The sequence below is a fragment of the Hoplias malabaricus genome, chromosome 4, assembly GCF_029633855.1.
Source record: "Hoplias malabaricus isolate fHopMal1 chromosome 4, fHopMal1.hap1, whole genome shotgun sequence".
NCBI lineage: Eukaryota > Metazoa > Chordata > Actinopteri > Characiformes > Erythrinidae > Hoplias > Hoplias malabaricus.
The window spans coordinates 56,546,659-56,567,279 of NC_089803.1; the positions used below are offsets into that span (position 1 = coordinate 56,546,659).

General features: G+C 40.9%; 1 protein-coding gene across 3 annotated transcripts in view; it reads left to right on the forward strand.

The window, feature by feature from the left end:
* The window catches only part of dock4b (dedicator of cytokinesis 4b), a 156,178-nt gene extending 141,984 nt beyond the window's left edge, over positions 1-14,194 (forward strand). For all 3 annotated transcript variants that reach the window (XM_066666918.1, XM_066666920.1, XM_066666919.1), the window contains one exon: positions 10,605-14,194. In XM_066666918.1, the coding sequence (XP_066523015.1) occupies positions 10,605-11,036 (432 nt within the window). In that variant the 3' untranslated portion in view covers positions 11,037-14,194. The remainder of the gene's footprint in view (positions 1-10,604) is intronic.
* Positions 14,195-20,621: the final 6,427 nt, after the last annotated feature.

Here is a 20,621-nt window from a genome sequence, read left to right on the forward strand (position 1 = left end):
CACTTGGGAAGGAATGTTTCCTTCGCATCGCCTGCAGGAAGCAAGGCCTGTGCCTAGGGGGCTCTTGTAGTTTTGCGCGTAACGCACCTCTAAGTCAAAGCTTTGGAGAGCCATTAGCCATGACGCTACTCGAGCGTTAGTTACTACACCCTCTCGAATTCGTTGGCTGTTTAGGAAAGTGACTGGTTGATGATGAGTTTCAACAATCACCTTCTGACCACCTAGGTAGTTGGAGAAATGTTTGACTGCCCACACTGTTGCTAGTAGTGCTTTTTCGCAGTCACTGTATTTGTTTTCGGCAGCCAGCATAGTTTTACTAGCATAGGCTATGACACGTTTGTCTCTATCGTGTAATTGATACAGACCGGAGCTGAGACAGTGGTCCGAGAACCCTACTTCTAGGTAGAATTCTTTGCTACTGTCAGGATAGGCAAGGCATGGGGCCGTGCACAGTTTCGATTTTAGTGCCTGCATGGCGTGTTCCTGGGCTTCGCCCCAGGTGAACGGAGTGTCCTTTTTCAGGAGGTCATAAAGTGGACGAGCTAGGTCCGCGTAGTTCTCTATGAATTGTCGTGAGTAGTTGCATACTCCTAAGAAACTGCGGAGTTCCTTAAGGTTGGTGGGTGCTGCGAGGTTTGTTACCCCTTGCACTCGACTCACTTGTGGTTCAACACCATCAGTGCTTACGAGCAGACCGACGTAATTCACTTTTGTTCTGCACCACTGACATTTGGAGAGTGATATTTTCGCACCTGCTGTTGTAAGCTGGTCAAGAACATGATCAATCTCGTCAATGTGTGCCTGTAGGGAGTGGTTACGCATGAGTATGTCGTCCACATATATGAGGGTGCCTCGCTCGCGGGCATCAGGGCATGCTTTGTTTAAGAAAATATTAAACTCCGCGGGTGAGTTGGCATATCCAAAAGGGCACCTAGTGAATGTGTACTGTCGGTTTGCGAAAGTGAAAGCGAGCTTGTGTTGGTCTTCTGCTTGCACCGGGATGGTCCAGAAGCCAGAGGCTACATCGATGGTGGAAAAGTATTTAGCGTTTCGGACCGAGGGAAGCTCTTGCTCCAATTGTGTCATCGGCCATCGAGACAAGGGAACCTGTTGATTTAGTTTCCGATAGTCGATGGTTAAGCGCCATTTACCATTTGGTTTTATGACGGGCCATAATGGTGCCGAGTACGTGCTGTTACAGGGTCGAATTATGCCCTTTTCCAGCAAGTCATCAATGATTTCTTGTACCGGTTCATAGGATGCTAACGGAATTTTGTATTGGCGGACAAACGTGGGTGGTGCTCCCGGACGAGTGGGAATACGTACTGAATGAATGTCAGTGAGACCACAGTCCGTTGAATCTTTGGAAAAAGATTTTTGATATTTAAGGAGCACTTCACAGAGTTTTTCACGTTCTTCTTTGCTTTGGAGGGCGTCGGCCTCCTTTAGAACTTGTTCGACTTGGATACGAAATTCGGAGTCAGATAGTTCTTTCGAAGTACGCGGCTTTGAAGTGTTTTCTCCCGCTTCGGGAAGAAGAGATGGTTCCCGGGAGGATTCCGGGGATGAATCTATGGAAAGGACCGTGATCGTCATTTGATTGTCGTCAGCGAGATCTATCCTGCAAATGGCATCATTACTCATGTCCAGAGCTGAGAAGAGAGCAACAGCTCGTGTCGGATGAGTGTAGAACACCTTTGATTCTGCATGATCAAGAAGCAGGGATTCAGGCATTGGTCCTATGATCGGAATTCGCAACTCGAAGTCATGGAATTTCGTACTGACTAACCAACCCAGAGGAGATGAGTGAGGGATCGTCAAGGGTTGAGTGGTTTCGTTCCGTACGAATAGATAGGTGGATCTTGCTCGCGTCTCCACCAAAGGTGTGGCTTTGAGGGTGAGGCCTAGTTCGAAGAACTGAGGTGACGGTTGGAAAAGTGCATGCGCGTGGCTTAAGTGTTGGCCAGGTCGCATGACTAAGCGGATGGGTACATTTGCTGCGTTCGCAGGTACCACAAGTGAACCTTGGTTAGTGACCTGACATACCTCGGGAATAGTTTGTCCTGAGCCTAGGTTGCTGAGATCGGAGGACCAGGTTTCCGTTGAAACATCAGTCAAAGACCACAGTACACTATTGAGGGTGTCTACGTGGACGTCGAGGCGCACCAAGAAGTCACTACCAATGTAAACGTCGTGCGGCAAGTTAGGGACGACTAAGAAATAATGGGTGATTACCCTTTTGTTCCACTGGACGGTTAAAGCGCAAATTCCATCAGTGGGTGACATTGCTTTTGATGCCAGGTTAAGAGGAAAGCGACAAGGACTGCTCACCAAAGGAATATTTGGTTGAGTGAGGCGCAGAGTGTTAAAGAGGGTTTGGCTTATGGCGGACTGGTCGGCCCATAGAGCCAGAACTGCATTGTCTACACGATAGTCCTGCATTGTGAGACCATTCACGATGGGAAGGCCTGGAGCGTCTGTTGTGGACGGCTGTGTGAAAGTGCACAGGAATGTGTTCCGTTGTTCTAACATGGCACTAGGGGGCCAGGGAGAGACTGCTGTCTCTGGTGTGGCTGCCATGGGCTCAGTTTCCTCTTCCTCGAAGTGAGGGATCTGACTGGGTGGATCTCCTATTGATTCAGGCCGGATTTCGAGGCGGCAACACTGAGCTTCCCGGTGGTATGGGGTGCAGATGGGTAAAGGCTCACGCACTTGTGCCCAGATCTTTGACCTTTTGAAGTCAATCAGTGGTTCGAAGCGATTAAGGAGATCTTTGCCGATGAGGAAGGGAATTGTTTCGAGAGGAGACACATGGACTGGATGCACTAAGGTCATTGGTCCAATGGCTAAGTGTATTAGTGCCATAGACTGGATAGTGAGGCCTGCATGTGAATACGGCTGAATTTTAAGAGAACAGTTTTGGAGCTGTATCTCGCGATTTTCACGCCGCGCAATGGCTCGAACCTGGTGGAATAAGGCGGAAGACATGAGCGTGACATCTGATGCAGTGTCCAATAGGGCCTCATGTACTAGCCTTCTTTCCACAATGGTGGACAAGTAGAATTTGCGTGCAACCCCTTTCTCAGTTAAGTGTCCCATGAATTGTCGGACGGGTGTGTCGCCTTCAATGACTGAAGGGTCATTTGGCGTTAAACCTTCTTTACCGTCTAACTGAACAACTAAAACAGCACTGGAGGGTGGTTGCGAGTCACCCCCCTGTATCATCGGGTTTTCAGTGTTTGTTTGGGTCACGAGGAGATTGCACGGTGCGCTGCAAGACGGAGCTTCGCTTGTCACTTCTCCTACATAACTTTCTAACATTTCTGGGGTGTTAGAGGATGGCTTTGGGTTAGACCGCGAAGAGGTGATAGAAAGAACGTCAGGTTTTTTCTTTTTCTCTTTGCAAATCATTGCAAGCATTCGGCGGATGTCCTCTAACTCCTTAGAGCTGAGTTCCGTGCTTTTAAGCTTGTCTCTAGCGTGATTTCCTTTATTTTGATACCAGTATTTCTCTTTCTTTTCTCTATAGGAATCAGAAAGCTGGTTCGGAGCTGTTCGCTCATATCCCTTATGGGGATGTGATGGTTTTCCACGGCCCGCACCGCGGTTTTCTACGGGGTAATAGTCACGACCATACCCAGTCCTGTCCCGAGGGTTCCAGAAATCTTTGTCGTGATTTCTGTCTGGCCTGCGAGGAGGGTAGCGCTTGTATTGGTGTGAGGGCGGATGAGGTTTCGGGCCCTCACTGGTCCACGGAGTGGAGGAAGGGTCCAGGGCGGATCTTTGTGGATCGGCCTGGGTGGCACCTTCTAACTCTAAATGTGGGGAACTGGAGTCGACATTGAAGACTTGGGGTGTTTCGGACCGCCTGTTGGGAATTTGTTGGGTTTTGAGGAAACCTCTGAGTGCTAAATCACGCAGCTGCCTGCTAGACAGGGTGCGAGGGCAAGCTGAGACTCCCAACTGATGACTGGTGTGGGGATGGAGGTTTTGGATAAATAGTGATTTGAAATTTAACTCTTCCTCCATTCCGGAGTCATTTCTAGGTCCGAAGTACGCCTGTCTGAGTCGATTATAATATTGCTGAGGGGATTCCTGGCGTTGCTGTTTTATGTTCAAAGCAGCGGCCAGTCCGGTCTGTGACAGGTGATTGGAGAATTCTTCCTCCAATGCTTGGCACAGCACATCATATCGCGCTTTTACATAGTCTGGCTGACGTTCAATGAAGTTACTGACGTCTCGGTTGGAGGTCAGTTTAATCACATATAGTCTGTCATCTATGGTGATCCCGGGGAACCTTTGGAGGTAGAAGTCAATATCTTTTAGGTAGGAAAAGATATCATTAGAACCGTCAGGTTTGGGATCAAAGCGGGTTATATTACGCGTGATTTTATCTAGGTCCTTGTATGAGGGACCATGAGAGGGTAAAGGTTGAGGGGACCAGACACTGGGTTGCAGTGCTCTGGGTCTAGCAGGGCGTTGTAAGGGACGACTGACAGGAGACACAAGGGAAGGGGAAATACCCGTTGATACCAGAGGAGGTGCTGCAGCAGCTCTAAAGGTTACGGTCCCTGAGTCTGGTTCCTGATCCTCACTATCTTCCTGCTGGCCTTGTCTTTCTGTAGCGGCACTAGGTGGCACATCGGGTGTGACCTGGGGCAGCGTGTTCCCTTCAGCTATTTCGCTTTGAAGTCGACTTAGCTCTGCCTCTACCTTTGCCTGCTGTCGCCTTGATACCTCAAGCTCACGTTCGCTGGCTCTTAGCTGTATTACAGCGAGGAGGGCTATCTGACCTAATGCCTCAGTTAGGGGCTTGCCCTTGAGGATGTCGGTTAAGTGGTTCTCTACCCACTTAGCCACCATGTGGTCACGATGGGCCTGTGAGGTTTTCTGCACAGTTTCTGCGAGTCCAGGCATCACATCACTGGTGATGCTGGTCAGAACAGAGAATGCCTCATCCCACAAACCTTCTACATATACTTCCGAAGAAAAAGTCCCTTCTGCCATGTTAGCTGTGTTTTAACTGCGAGGTGTAACTTACTTCTATTTAGTTAGGATTAATTCCGTTAATCCCTTCTCTAACTAAATCTGAACTAAATTCACTTGTACCGAGTGCTCTAAGAGTAACTGCTAGTATGTATGGTGTTAGAGTTCACTTGTGAATCTCTAAGGGAAGTCTGTTAGTAGGAGAGGGTGGAGTGAAAGTTGCTATGCGCGAGTGAATAAAAGAAGAGAGAAAGAGAAAAAAATTTTTCAATAATTAAAATTATTAAAAATTTTGAATTAAAGAATTGTCGAAAAATTTGGATGAAGGAATTTTAATGTTAAGTGAGTTTTATTATTAGATATAATTTCCAATTAAGGAATTATGAAAGTAAAAGAATTTTCCGAATTAAAGAATTATTAAGAATAGCGAGATTAAAAGACTCTCTCTTTTAACTGCGTTTGTGATCTGGTATCAAGTTAAAGTGTCAATCTCTAATTACTGCACACTGTCTGCTGTAGTTGTATCAACTTATTATACTTCCAAGCCTTTACTTGTAATTATTCAGATGTGCAGAGTTTAGAGACAGCCACTAGAGCTGTGATACCAGGTCTTATCAGTGTGAACTGGTCGACAATTTCAATTGCGATAGCAAGTTTTCTCCACCAGAGGGTACTGAAGGTAAGTCTGAATGGCAACAGCGAGCTTCAGTATTTAAGTTGAACTTAAATTGTAATACCAGACTAGGACACCAGAGGGCGACAAGCAAGTTACAATGCAATAGCAGCAATGGACACCAGTCGGCGCTGGTGAGAGTCCCAATAGACACGGTACCAGCAGATACACTAACACAAATGGGAATTTCCACTGTAGCGGGAAGTTTCAACACTAGAGGGTGTTATCAGATTAAAATCTAAAATGGAATAAAGATTTTAAACGCTCAGATACTCTATCAAAAAATAAAAATTAAAATTTTAAAAGGGGAACAGAGATTTTACACTAAGGTATTTTAAAAGAATTTCATCTGTAATGACAACTTTTAAACACCAGAGGGCTGCTAAACACTTATGTTGTCTCGGCGGACAACCTCCCAACCACTAGAGGGTGTACGGGAATCAAACGTCAAGGGTAGCACCACTTGACCACAAGGAGGAGCAAGGGAGGACACGCTTCAATAGACGCTAGTTATGAAGTATTTTTCCCTGCAATTACGCACTTATACCACAAGAGGGAATTTGTCTTCCTCTGTTTTGGGGGCGTTTTGAATTTCCCTCCTTAGTTTCAGCTCCGCCCCTTCAAAGGGGTTCGTTCCTTTCTGAATATGATTTCAGTTTAACTGGAACAGCTGACGAGAGCAGACTGCTCTTCATACAAGCCGTATTTTCGGCTGTTTAATAACCTCCCAATCGCCTAGCGCGCGATCTCGTTATTAACGCTGGTAGCGACCCAGTTTAAAACGAACGGGGGTATTCGGTTCGGTGGTCTCTCTTCGCCGGGATTTCGCGGCGGGAGGTCGAATCCGACGGCAAAGTCTCACAGCGGAATTTCGCGCAGTTCAGACGTGCCCAGGCCTCAATTTAATGCATGCAAAATGGCGCAGAGCCGCGCTCTTTCAAAAACAACCAAGCTTATTTTCTAACCGGTATATATCACAGAACAGTTTTTCAGCAGTAACAAACACAACACGAAATTACCCACATCAAGCTTTGAATCTCAATCGTTATTCAGCAACACAAACAGCGGAAAGTATTTCATAAACCCAAGCTGATATTCAGTGTTTTGCAGTTTGTTCATTAAAAGCCTTTTTCCGGCCTCGCGTGGGCGCCAATAAAATATATATATTTTATATGTAGTGGATGTTGGTCATACACCCCGATACATATATATATAATTTTATAATTTGTTTTATAGCCTTGACCTTATTCAAACTCCTCCAACCTCTGATATTTGACTTAATGATATTAATTAAGATTTATAATTGGTTTAAGCAATTAGAACATTAATAATTAGTTTGAGAATGAATAATAATCATGCTAAATGAGTTCTTCAGGATTTTCAGAAATTCTAATGAATAAATTGCAAACACTGTGACTTCAAATAATGAGAGTTTTATTAATAAAAAGAAGATATTTAGTTAACATAGCACAACCTTGTAATCTCACGGTGTCCGGCAGGGGGAACTGATTTTGACCTTAAGGTGAGCTAGGCACTTCTAACTTGTGACTAAGGTTACTAACTAAGGTTTAATTAAATGGTAAATTATAAAGAGGGTTTGTTTAGACATCAGCTACTGAAAAGGTGTTAAATACGCTAGCTTACTCGTTCGCCGTTTCACCGAGCCGTCGCGTCCTGTTGTTTAATCTCCGTGTCCCGGGGTGTTCTCGTCGTTCCCACGTGGTGAGAAGCAGGCCCGCTTATGGAGGATCTCTTTACAGTCGATTTGAAGACCCTCGATTCCGAGCTGAGCTGCGTCGATCGAGATTTCCCTTCTTCGGTTTTTCACAGGCGTAGCTGGTTTTCCACCGTAGTGGAAAGGCTTTTTCAGAGTATTAGCTAGTCTCGTTGTTCAGTTTTCCAGGATTGATGTCTTCAGGAATCAGCTTATAACGTTAATATATCTGTTATCGATTACTCAAACGGTTGATACCTTACTTTGGCCACAAATAAGTTTCACCCGCCTTGATCATTCGTGAGATCACACTTCGATAGGTAATAAACATAAACAAGATTAAAGGAAAAGAAAGATATTCAAATTATTCGACTTATTAGTTAAACTTCATACTCTTAGCTAATTTCGAGACGTCTCTCGTAAGCTTTTCTGAAGTCTCTGAGAGGGTTCCTTTGTTTGTTGTCGGCGTCCTCTCTTTTCCAGTTCCTTTCGTGGTCCGTTACTTCTGCAGAGTCCTCGCGACTCTTCAAACTTCGAACTCATTGTCTGTCTTACTGTTTGTCCTTTTCAAGGCTGGCGCGGTCACGCCCTAATGGGAGGCGTCCTCTTTCTGATTGGACGCGAGTCCAGACTCACGTGACTCTCGTGAGGGAGAGAGAGAGAGAGAGAGAGTAGGAGGAGGGGGTTTTGACTCTGTGATTCATACATAAGGAATATGAGTTTCTCGTATCAAAATTCTTATACCTGTTATCAACCTATAACAATGAGTACATTGGACTATTAATATCAGACATTTACATAAGGTCCCATCTTGAGTACATTGTTCACGTCCAATTCGTGATGATACGCTGAAAAATAAAACATTAATCCATTTTCTCTCATTCAGAGACAAAACTGATCTTTGTAATAGAAACAATCGGCATTATACATCATTTCATTAGAAGGTAGGCATTCATCTGAGGGTACAGAAAGTGACATTCATACGTTCGTTTATACACAAATAACTCAGAGATCGGCTATTTTCGCTATTGTCTTGCGGCGACTCCGAGCGAGGTGTAGTTCCGCCAGTGTCCATTTGGTGTCGTTGTTAATCCGTGTTTCAGCTTGTTGGTTCACGGGAGTTCACTCGAGGTCACTTTGGTTTGAACATCTGTTGATCTCCGTGAAAGATAAGGATTAGACATTTAGGTGCCATTGTCATAAAAACGGGCCGTAAAAGCTCTCTTCTTTGTTTGAGGTTCCTGTCTCTTTAAGTTAGTTATCTCGACAGTTCCTGTTAGTTAAAAGAGAGAAGGGGGGTGTTGGGGCCATGTGTTACTTAAAAGGGTTCTTTTGATGTCTTTAGATTGGTTGTGTGTGTGTGGGGGCTGCTATGTTGCAGACGAAAAGTCTTCTGCAGACTGGAAAAGTTTTAATTCAAAACTTTTCATTTCTTGATTGTCCGATATTCATATTTGGCTCATACTCCACTACATATATACACACACATACGCACTCTTGCTCACACAAAAGCATAGTCCACGCTGTAATGTTGAGTGACAAGTCACGCAGAGCTGTCAGTTCATGGGTTGTGGGCTTGAAAGGACAAAAGCTTTTAGTGTATAAGAATGCCGTGAAAGATCTCAGAGCAGCACTTAAGAAATGGGCTGGATAATATTACTTTTAAAATCAGACAGAGTGCAAAATTAGTGAACGCTTTCATGGTCAGTCATGAGAGTGGGCGTGTGTGAAGATGTCCATATTCAAATTTGATTAATTAATGGTAAAGTCCTACTCTGGCATGTGTCCATCCAATTATTATACAAAATTAACATCATTCTTTTCTTTGCCAATTCATCTCTTATTATCTGGAATGTTCTACATATCTCTGAAATGCGGTGTGCACATAAAAATATTGCTATGAGGATATAATTGTGCAGAAATATTTTGACAAGGAAATGAGAGAGATGTTTCCTATGTTCTAGTGAACAGTTTTGGACACCCCTGCACCTGGAGGTGTTGCACTCTTACCATTTTGAGTGTAGTGGAACACATTGGTTTATAAAATGTATTAAAGATATACAGTACTGTGCAGAAGTATTAGGCCCCTAAGATAATTATAGATAGTTAAACTAATGCCTTCTCAGTAAGTGTGGTGCTTGTACAAAGTCAAAGTAAATACAAATAATAATCATTTAAAACATATAAGAAATGTAAGAAAATATTTTTTTCTATAAAGTAGGTGTGAGTTTGAAGAGCAATGTTTTGTTCAGATTCTCCTTGATTTGCATGAATTTGTTAGATCAACAGCACACATTATTTAAAATTATTGTTTATTAACAGGTAAAACTAGGTATTGGAGGATAACCTCAAATAATAGACTGCCACAAGGAGAGATTTGGAAAAAGTTAAACCAACACATTCACACACAGTTTTATTGGTTTTATTCTAATGTTGAGCATTATTTGTTGTTTGTTTTTAACAAATAAATACTGCTCAGATAAATAGCTTTTTAAATCTCATAATCTTTGGTGCCTAAAACCTTTGCATAGGACTGTATATATTTAAATCATTGTAGGAAGTTAAAGGTCCATTTTTTCAGTCCACATCCATACATGTGAATCCATCCTCAGATCTCCAGCTTATTCCTAAATATTGCTCTTAGAGAGGTCCCACCTTTTTATTTCCCCTTGATATCAATCATTTAATATTGAACATCTGCCAATGCAAAGCCAATATTTGTGCTTTCAGAGACAATACAGCCACACAGAGTCCACTTCAAGTATATTAAACTCAAAAACCTCCTTTTTGACAAAGCAAACCGCTGGACTATAAGTTATTTTAAAGCACTGCAGTACAATCACTTCATATTTAGTATGTGCAAGGGATGCAGTTTTTAGTTGGTGATTAATCGTTAGTTGGCAGGCCTGTGGCTTGCTACACTGCACTTTATTGTAATAGGATCGGGGAGAAAATGGAGTTAAATGGAGTAAAATACTTAGCTTTAAACACAGACAAGATTTAATATAGCACCTACTGTGCCATAAACAATTCAGTCACCTGCAAACGTTTGGGTACCTTGTTCAAATGACATGGATGTTTCACCTAGAGCCTGTGTTAACAATATGTATCACAGGGGAGGTTTTAATGAAAATATGCCTTATGTATTTAGATACTATTAACACACCTCTGTTTTCTCTGGTTGATAATTTGATGTCCACTGTCTGTTGTTGTATTGTATTTGTTTTTTAGAATTCTGCCCCTCCCTTCACCCCCTCACCAACGGAATGCCAGTCTGCAGGGCTTGTCGCAAACTCCCCGGTCCTGTCAGGCAGCTACAGCAGCGGTATCTCCTCTCTCAGCCGCTGCAGCGTCTCAGAGGCGTCCGGCACTGAGGCCCCGTCTACTGACCACGCCCTCCCCACTTCAGCTTCCAGCGGATCAGATGAGCTTTTTCGAAAAGAAAACAAAACCCCGCCCCCTTACAGTGTGTACGAGCGCAACAACCCCCGGCGACCTGTGCCCCTCCCCCACAGCCTCTCCATTCCACCCCCCAGTGCCGATGCCCCTCCCATTCCACCCAAACCACACCAGCTCCGGGGTAGCAAGCCAGACGTGGACCCCCGGCGGCTCGAGCAGCCCCCCAGGCCGAGACCATTGCCCAGGAAAGTTTCTCAGCTCTAGCACTGCTTGGGGGGGGGCGGGGGAACACACCCCTCAACCATTTGCACTTTCACTCCCTCTCTCCTCGGGTCAGTAAACCCAAACGTCTAGTTTTGACCACAGATGGACAGACTGTGTGGTATATATAACAGAGGAGGGGATTGCAGAGGCATGACTTCTGTGTCGTATGCAAAAAATTTGGCTGCTCAAAATACATGTTTTATTGATGTTCTAAGTGAAAATAACATTGTTTACAGATAACACACTGGAGGTTTTAATGCACAATGACTATTTATTTGCTGAATTTATGTCTGGGACACAAAATTAAACACAAAAATGCCAGGGCAGATTATATGACTTTAATTCAGCAAATAACCACTAACACTGCATTTAAATGTGTAGAAGCAAGAGGAAGAGAATGGGAGATTATTTTCACATTGAAAATCAACAAAACAACAGTTTGAGCAGGCTACTCGTATTTTGCCTATGGTGTTATATCCTGCACTTTGTAAATCTTAGAACCGAAAGATCACGAGTCAAAATTGCCATCTGGGCATTGTCTTAGCATTTTGGTAGGCATATTAATTCCATGGAGTGTAAATATTTTTAAAAGAATTATGGGTTTTGCCTTAAGTATTGAAAACAGAGTCTTTTATTGATGGGTAATGCACGTTTTTAAATGTACTTTTTAAAAAAAAATGGCTTCAAAGGTGCTAGCTGCCTCCACACCCATGTTCACTGGACAGTCTCTAGGACCTTGTTCCCATACACTTGGATGTCATGCAGCAAGCTGTTCCATAGAGACTGAATCCTGAAGGATGCTGCTCTTAGGAGGCCAGTTTACCATGCTGTTTCATCCACCTTGTTTCAGTTCATTGTGATGCCAGACACCTTGCTCTTATTGACTTGCTCAACACATCTGAAGGTCATGAAGTAACAGTATCAGAATTTCATACAGCTTCTGCTACACTCTAGTCCTGTTTACCACCCAGCTATTAGGATGAGTTCTATGTGGACACCACAGAGCTCTTCACAGTTTACACATTTTGGCAGAACCCTTATGTGGAACTGGTCTAGATGACCCTTCTGGACTGCAGTCTGTCCATCGTGATGAATCTGTGGGTTATTTTGCCAAGTATTGTGCCAAAGTAACATGGAAGCTGCAAGGACCCGAACCTGGTGATGCCGAAGTAGGTTACAAGATCATTCACAATGTTTTTTCAATCTAGGGCTGAAGATGCACATTATGTCTCTGTTGATCTGATGAAAGTCAGTCAGGATGAAGCACAAATACAGATGTGATTATGGTAACACTTTATATTAAAGGCTGCAAACAATAGATGAATTGGTAATTAATATGTCAATTGTTTACTCATTATTTATATATTTATTTTTCTAAATCAATGATCATTTTTGAATGTGATATTAATGGTTAATAACTGATTAAGGACTTTATAAAACCTAATGCTTTAAAGGGGTTTAATATACTGTATAAATAAGTAGAAGTCATTGACCTATTAAAGACTAGTTGATCTATCTGCAATCCTTTAAATAAGGTGCTCTTGTAACTGTTGATATGTTATGTTACACCTTATGGCTAACACACAAGAGAGCGGTTTTAGGAAGATGAAGATAAAGGATATGCCCTTGAGGATGGCAGAAACCAGCTTAAAACAGTGTGCAGCTTACAGTGACTGTGAATTTCTACCCAATTGTGAAAATGCTTGGGGCATCCTACTCAGCCATTCAGAATTCTCACATTAGCCAATAGTTTGTTTATTTGAAGGGCTCTAACACAAGATTCATTGAAGGGTTGTGACAGTAAATCAATGTGATGATGATACATTAAAAACAACATTACACCATACATTTAATATTCTCACAGATCTGCTTTATGATATTATTATTTTTATGAAACTAAAACATTGGTGGAAACATATGGATTGACAATAAGTGGGAAATAGTATGAAAATAATATGGTAATATAGTATTTATCCACAAATTAAATGTCAGTTTCTAGGGATTTTTTATTTTAGTTTCTTTAGTTGGTTAGGAAATATATATAAGGTACGTGCAGAGTTACTGCACTACCTTAAGCAAGGAATCAAACCCTAGTCATCAGCTCTTACTGATCTGTGTTTAGCAAAGTTTAGAACAGTGAAACTGTTCTGTATAGATAGCAGCAGCTTTACTCACTAACCACTAACTAAACTAATCACCAACATTATTTTCACAAACTCATGACTCAACCTGTGAGACACAGTACTCAATAAAATAGATGTGAAAGAGTTTGAATTTTACAGCTCTAACACTGTGTATCTTGACTTTAATTTTAGTCTGTATTACTGTACATCCCATTAAACCTGAACATTTAAAAGGCATAACAGGTCAGAATCTAAGAAGAAATACAGCAGTAATATCACAGGGCAATATCCATAATATCACTTAAGATTTTTCAGGTGTAATTCCTAAATAACTATTTAATAAAAATGGAAATGTACATGTATGTTTAAAAATAATTTGTTCCCATAATATTAACATATTATCATCCACTTATTACTGATCCATAAAGTTCAACTTTCAAACATTCATTTACAGTACTGTGCAAAAGACAGAGACCACTTTTCATTTATTTAAGCTTTTACAGCAGTATATATTACACATATACAGATTTACTGTCCATACATGTTTGTATTATTTATGAAATGTGCTATTAGAATATCTTACTGACTGACCCCATCAAATGATACTTAAGCAGAATCAAAATGAATTATAGAAGGCCAGACATCTTTTTTCTTAATTTTCAAAAATTTAGTAGAAATTATTGATCAACTCTCTCAGTTCTATGTTTTTGTTTATTTTTATTTCTGGAAGATTAACATGAGGATTGTATCTATGTTCACATTTTGTAAGTTACAGTTTTAAGACTTGGCTTGGTAGTACTTGAGAAAAATTGTAAATGTTATAATAAGGTTGTTGTAAGTATGCCAAATACAAAATCTTGTCTATTGTACATACTGTGTTTTTAACAGAAAGTGTAGCTATAACAAATTTACAGCTCTGAATGTTTGAACAACAAATTATAATTATATATGTTAAATATTTATGTTTTGGATGGGATTTTAGAAAGAATATGGTGGGGCTGAATGGCATCTAACACAATTACATTCTAATGATTTACTGCGTAATAAAATGTTTTCGACAGTTACGCTGAGGGCATCTAGCGCTTTTGTGTTTTCTTTTTCTGTTATTTATTTATTTATTTTTTTACATTAATCCCCTATTTTATTCATTTGCTGTTTTCCTCTTTTTCTCAAAATTCACAAAAACAACATTTCAAATGTTGAAACAAATGTAATATTTTTTCTTTTAAATATGTGCCATTTTAGGGGCATTTGCATGGTTGCATTACACATCTATGAAGGCACCATTAATGCTGAATTATACATTGAATCATCATGCTGCCATCCAGACAACACATTTTACTGGGATGGCCCTGCTGATTTTAGTGCATTTATTACAACAGCATGGCTCTTTAGTAAAATAATCTGGATGCTAAACAAGTCTGGACCTAACACCCAAAGAAAAACAAGAAGTGCATTATGGAACAAAAAACACAATGCATGAGCTGTTTATCAGCTGAAATCCTATAACAAGAAACAATGAGAAAACATTTAACTTTAAACATGACAGCAGCTGGACTCCTACAAGTTTCCAAACGAAGTTAGGTTTGTAATTTGGTTTAACATACTGAAAACATACTTGTTTTCATAATGGTTAAATATAATTGTTTTATTTTTTAGTACAATAATTTCAGCACTTAAAATTATGCATTTAAAAAGTGAGGTGTTTTTGTTTTGTTTTGTTTTTGTTGTGAGAATCAACAAAGCAAAAATAATTTGACCTGTGTGTCCTTACAGACAGAATAAGACATTTTGTTAAATAAAAGTGAATGTGAGTAGTCTGAAGGTATGTCTGAATGAATGGGAGTGAGTGAATGGATAATGTAAAAATTAATGTGAATGTGAGTTAAAGAATGAATGTAAACATGAATAAATGGATGTATGAATGAGTTAAATACTGAAGTAGATGAATATATGCATTAATAATGAGTGAATTAATGACTTAATGAATGCAAGTGAGTTAGATAATGAATATATACATGAATATGTGATCATTACTGAATTAATGTGAGTTAAAGAATGAATGCATTCATAAGTGGATGTGTGAATAAGTAAATTAATGCAGGTGGAAATGAAAGTGACAATGTAATTGAATGTGTTAATGAATTAACATATGTAAGTGAATGTGACTGAGTGAATGTACAAATGTGAGTGGGTGAGTTGCCAGCCAGTTCCATGTGATGCTTCACCTCTTAAGGGGAACAGTCAGATCTGCTCATACTGTTTACAGTACAGTAAGCTCCAGTAAAATTACGCTGAATTCATAACAACAAATTGTACTGAATCTAATCAAGGCAAATCAAGTCCTTGGCAAAAATCTGTGCTCTTTTTCTGCATGAACCGAGTGGAGTGTAATTGGATTAATGAAGTGTGTTTATATAAGTTGTGATCTGTTTATTCCAAGCAGGAACAATATTGTATAGCAGTGGTTGGAATATTCTGCTTGGCAGGCTGTACATTTTTTTTTTTGGTATGTGATTATGTTACAATAATAACTTTTCCACTGTAAATTCATTGCTTCAAACTCAATATTTGTTGCAAAGTGATCTTCCATAACTTTAAACCCATCTTTCTAATATTCTGAAGGTCTTCCTCATGCAAACAAAACATCTCAACTACTGACTCATTGAGACTTGAACGCCACAAGACCTCTTAATCTGTCCTGTGCCATACATATGACCTTAAACAATTTGATTTTTTCAGGGTCAGCATGTGACTGGTCTCCAGGTAAACAGCTGCATACACACCTAGCTGTGATGCACTGTGTTTTTCAGCCCTTTCAGTAGATCTTCTGTAAGATTGGGCCAGATGAGCTATAGCCTCTACTCCCCTCTCACATCAGTGACACTTGAGTGCCAATGACAATGTTGCCAATTCACAAGTTGTTTGTCCATGGACAAATTTTGGTAAGTACTAAACCCTGCATAACAGGGACACCCAACAAGACCTGCTGGTATGGACATGAGACAGAACGAGAGAGAGTTGCTTGAAGCTTGTTTTCTGTTGAACTTTACACTTTGCAGAGAGATAAACACAGAATTTTGAGCATGGTTGTAATTTGACAGTGTTAATCTGAGCAGGGGAGGCTAGGTTAATCCAAAGCTGAGGCTGTTTTCTGGGTGTCAGTGAAAGTGTGTGTGTGTGTGTTCATGGGGCTTACTAGTGGCCATCAGTCTTGAAGCTTCTCTTTAATGTTGACCTTGTTTAACTGTCCCAATGTAACACACACTGAGAGACTCAATGTCTGCTTCATATCTTAAACTGCTTTATTCAGGGGTTGTGTTTACTTATGGGTGTGATGGTGTGTTTTTGACAGCATTCTATTGACATTACTATTGTTTTACACCTTTGTCCGTTGTCCCTGTGAGCCATTCATAGTTCTTTCAATATGTTAGTAATGATATGTAAACCTGACTGATACCTTTGGACTGTGCACTTATAACAAGCTGGATAGGCCTTCTCTTCTTTAGCTCAGAGGATGCAGCATACATAATTTCCAAAAAATGACTGCAAATTTTGATTTGTCTGACCAGAGGACACTTTTCCACTTAAGATCAGTCAATGTTAAACAAGCTCAGGCCCAGAGAAAATGTAGGTATTTCTAGATCCTGTTTATGTATGGTTTCTTCTGTGCATATCAGAACTTGAACTTGTGTTTGTGGATGCAGTGAACAACTGTGTAGACAGACAGTGGTTTTGGGAAATGTTTCTGAGCCCCTGCAGTGACTTCTACTAAAGAAACATGTCTGTTTTTATTTCAGTGCCACCCGAGGCCCTGAACCTCACAGCCTGGTAATATTGGGTTCTGGCCTTGTTCCTCACATCGAAAGATTTCTCTGGATTCTCTGAATCTTTTAATGATGTTATGTGCCGTAGATGATGTAATCTGCAGGTTCTTTACTATATTAAGTTGAAAAACCTTTTTGAATATTTAGTTGTCCCTCTTTGCTCAGTCTTTTTCAAACTCAGTCATGTGATTGACCGGTTTCAGATTGATCTTTCAAAATGCGTCATCATATTATTTAAATTAAATATAGTGTGTAAATGATGTGTGCATAATTGCATTTTTTGTCTTTTTTGTTTTTGTACATTTTGCTAAGTGTCCCAACTTTTTTTGTGAATGATCCTTCATCCACTCTGATGTCTACTAAATGCACTGAATTTTAAACAAGGGAATCAGCCTACTATGCGGTCGAATACAAGAAAATAAAAAAAGGCCGCAATTAAAACGCAGATAAATACATGGAGTAATGCAAGTAATCACAATTCACAATGTACCTCTGCATTAACCTGATGGTTTCTTGTCATTTTCCTGTAGATCTTCAGGTTTACCTCAGCTTCTTATAACTTTTTCACTTCTGAACACTGGAAACAGCACAGTGAGTTGGCTCTGTACCTTACACTCTTTCAGATGCTAAACACCTGGAGAATGTTATTCTGTACTCACGGATGGAGAATAGAGCGGGGAAAGAAGGGGAAAGCAGGCCTTGCCTTGGGTGTATTCAGGATAACACACAGCCTGGGAGAAGCTCAAGGTGTTTTTTGTGGTTGGGCAAATCCCTGAGGAAGAGTACGGGCTTCAGCAGCTCTACAGGGAGCCAGCTTCATCCACAGAGAGGGAGATTTCAAAGAGAGCCTTAGGATAATAGATGTGCCTTTTCATCTTCCTTATTTCCTATATCAGCTCTGTTGTGCTTCAGGCTTATTGGGATTTGCCTGTCAGCTTTAACCATACATGGTTTCTTCATTCCTCCTGTCTTTTCCTGTCTTTTTTTTACCTTTACTTTTCCTAATGCATTATGACCTTGATGGAGGACTTTTGGCCGTCTCATATAGGGATTTACTCTTGAACATCAAACGCCAAGGTTGAAGATGAGATGAATTCCCTTACCTTCCTCTCTTACGTGAGTTTCAGATTCTAAACAGTGGATCTGGCTTGAACTCGCCTCCTCACCTGACACCACGCTTCTCTCATCGATGATGACAGCCCTCAAACAAAAGGCTCTTTTGAAAATTTCACTTCTCTTAAAAGAGGAGTGTTCCTTTGCTGCAGAAAATGAGCAACCTAAGACTGGGGTTCAAATAAATCCCACCGAGCCTACAGACGCTCAAAGAAAAGCAGCAGCGCTCCCATGAATAACTCGGAAAAGAACTGTTTTTTTATGTTGTTTATGGTCAGTGGTCATCTCCTGCGGGGTCTGTATTTCACTTCCACACTGAGCTGGTTTGATTAGAGCCCAGTCGCACTGTTAATTAGATCAAATCTAAGCCGAAAACAGACAGGAACCTAAAGGCTGAGTAGGCTTTGATGTGCTTTGACCAAATGCAAAGTGAGTGAGTGGAGAATACTATGCTAATGCGGGCACTCAGGATTCAGCCTTTGAATTGATTGAGAAATGACAAAGAAAATTGGACGCAAATGCACCACTCCAAACTCTCTCTGCATTGTCTGAGATTATTCACCTGAGAGCACTTTGGAAACATGATACACTCTGTATCCAAAGGCTTCTAGACACCCCTTATAACTACAGAATTGAATAAATTTCAGGTGCTCTCATTTCTGACACAGACATTCAAATGTGCACACACACACACACACACACACACAATTTGTACGATCTCCAGAAAAATTGGACACTGGAGTAACTACATGTGAGCTTATAGTCACCATTCCCAATACCAAGCGTTGGCTAGAGGGTTGCAAAGCCCCCGGCACTGGACTGTGGAGCAGTCAGCTTTCTCTGGAGTGATTGAGGGCCGTGCAATGCAGTTGGGATGAACTGGAGTGACTTGTGTGATCCAGAACTGATCATTCAGCATCTGTGCCTCACTTCACCAATGCTCTCATGGCATAATTTCTTTAGACATACACAGAAATGTTTCAGCGTCTAAGGGTGAATCCCATTTCTTACTTTTACCCCTACCTCTAGTTTTCGAGTGGTATCTGGCCCCTTGGAACTGAGTTACAAGATGTAGTATAAAAAACCTTCTCCTCTGAAATAGGACAACACTTCTACAGTGATATCACAGAAGTGCTGCTGGACTTTAACATGGTTACATTTAGGGCACCATAAGCCTTTAAAATCCTTCAACAATCTGATGTGAATTCAGCTACTTATTCGGCTGCTTTTTGTTAAAAACTTCCAGTTCCACCTTAAGTGTTGCAATGGCCACATGCACTACAATATGATTGCTTCAGCATTAAAGGTGGAACTGGAAAATCTGAGGCATTGACCAACTACTAGTGATGTTTTATGCTTGTTATGAAGTAAAGGGACATCATACACTGAAACTACATTAAACTAAGAAAATATAGGCGTTATAATAGATTTTAAAGGAGAAAAAACATTTGTGATTGTCATTTGTGGCTTTTTTTTTTTTGGGTCACTTGCCCCATTGTTTTACTGATGATTCACAAAGCATTCACAGCCTTTCATTTGAAGTTTTCCACAGAAAAATCTCAGTTTCAAGGGGTACCTTACATTTACGGCATTTTGGCAGACGCTTTTATCCAGAGTGACCCACAAGTTTTCTGGAATTACAGGTAGGCCAACACAGTGTTAGGAGTCTTGCCCAAAGACTCTTATTGGTATAGCACAGACTTGTTGCCCAGACCTGGAATAGAAACTCAGGTCTCTCACATGGCAGCCAATGGTATTACCACAGTACCACATTTAGGTGGGTATATAGCCCATATTCTTGGCCCTATTTTCCTTTCCCAACAAGAATTGAGACACCCTACTCCTAAGCAGAACAGAGGGGTAGGTTAAGTTATAAAAATAAGGGGTAAAATAGGATTCACCCTAAATCATTCCCAGAAGAGTAGAGAGTAGATGTTTCTGCAACAAAACAGGACAAGCTCCTGTTAATGCCACTGATTACAGAATGTTGGATGAGCAGGTATCCATTAACATCTGACTACATAGTCTGTTCTTCTGTGCTGTTTTACTGTAATCTATTCCCCTAGTGTTACAAATGCCACTAGCCCACTTGTACTGAATGTCTGACAGACACAGCAACACTAACTAAGGGAGGTGGGACACTTAAATCGGTCTTCCAATGGGTAAGTATCTCTCTGGGTTCCTTTTTTCATGGGAGGACCAAAAATATTTTTAATAACTTAACACCTTCCTGAGTAGGCATCTCACCCTGTTAGTGGGCTCTGTAGCTTTCTACCTGATGGTTTAACAGCATGTGCACTGCTGTTTTAACACAGTGGATGGGAATGGTGGAAGAAATGATACAGAAGAACTGATTCACCTGGAGCATTATATACACAGTAGAGTGTATGTAAGTCATGTACAGTGTGTAAAGAGGGGGTTCTCGAATCATGCTGAGAAAGCACTGTTATTTTCAAGTCCAGGCCTAAAATACAAACCATATAATGGTACAACATGGTCTAGGTGGTTTGCTATTGCCTCTG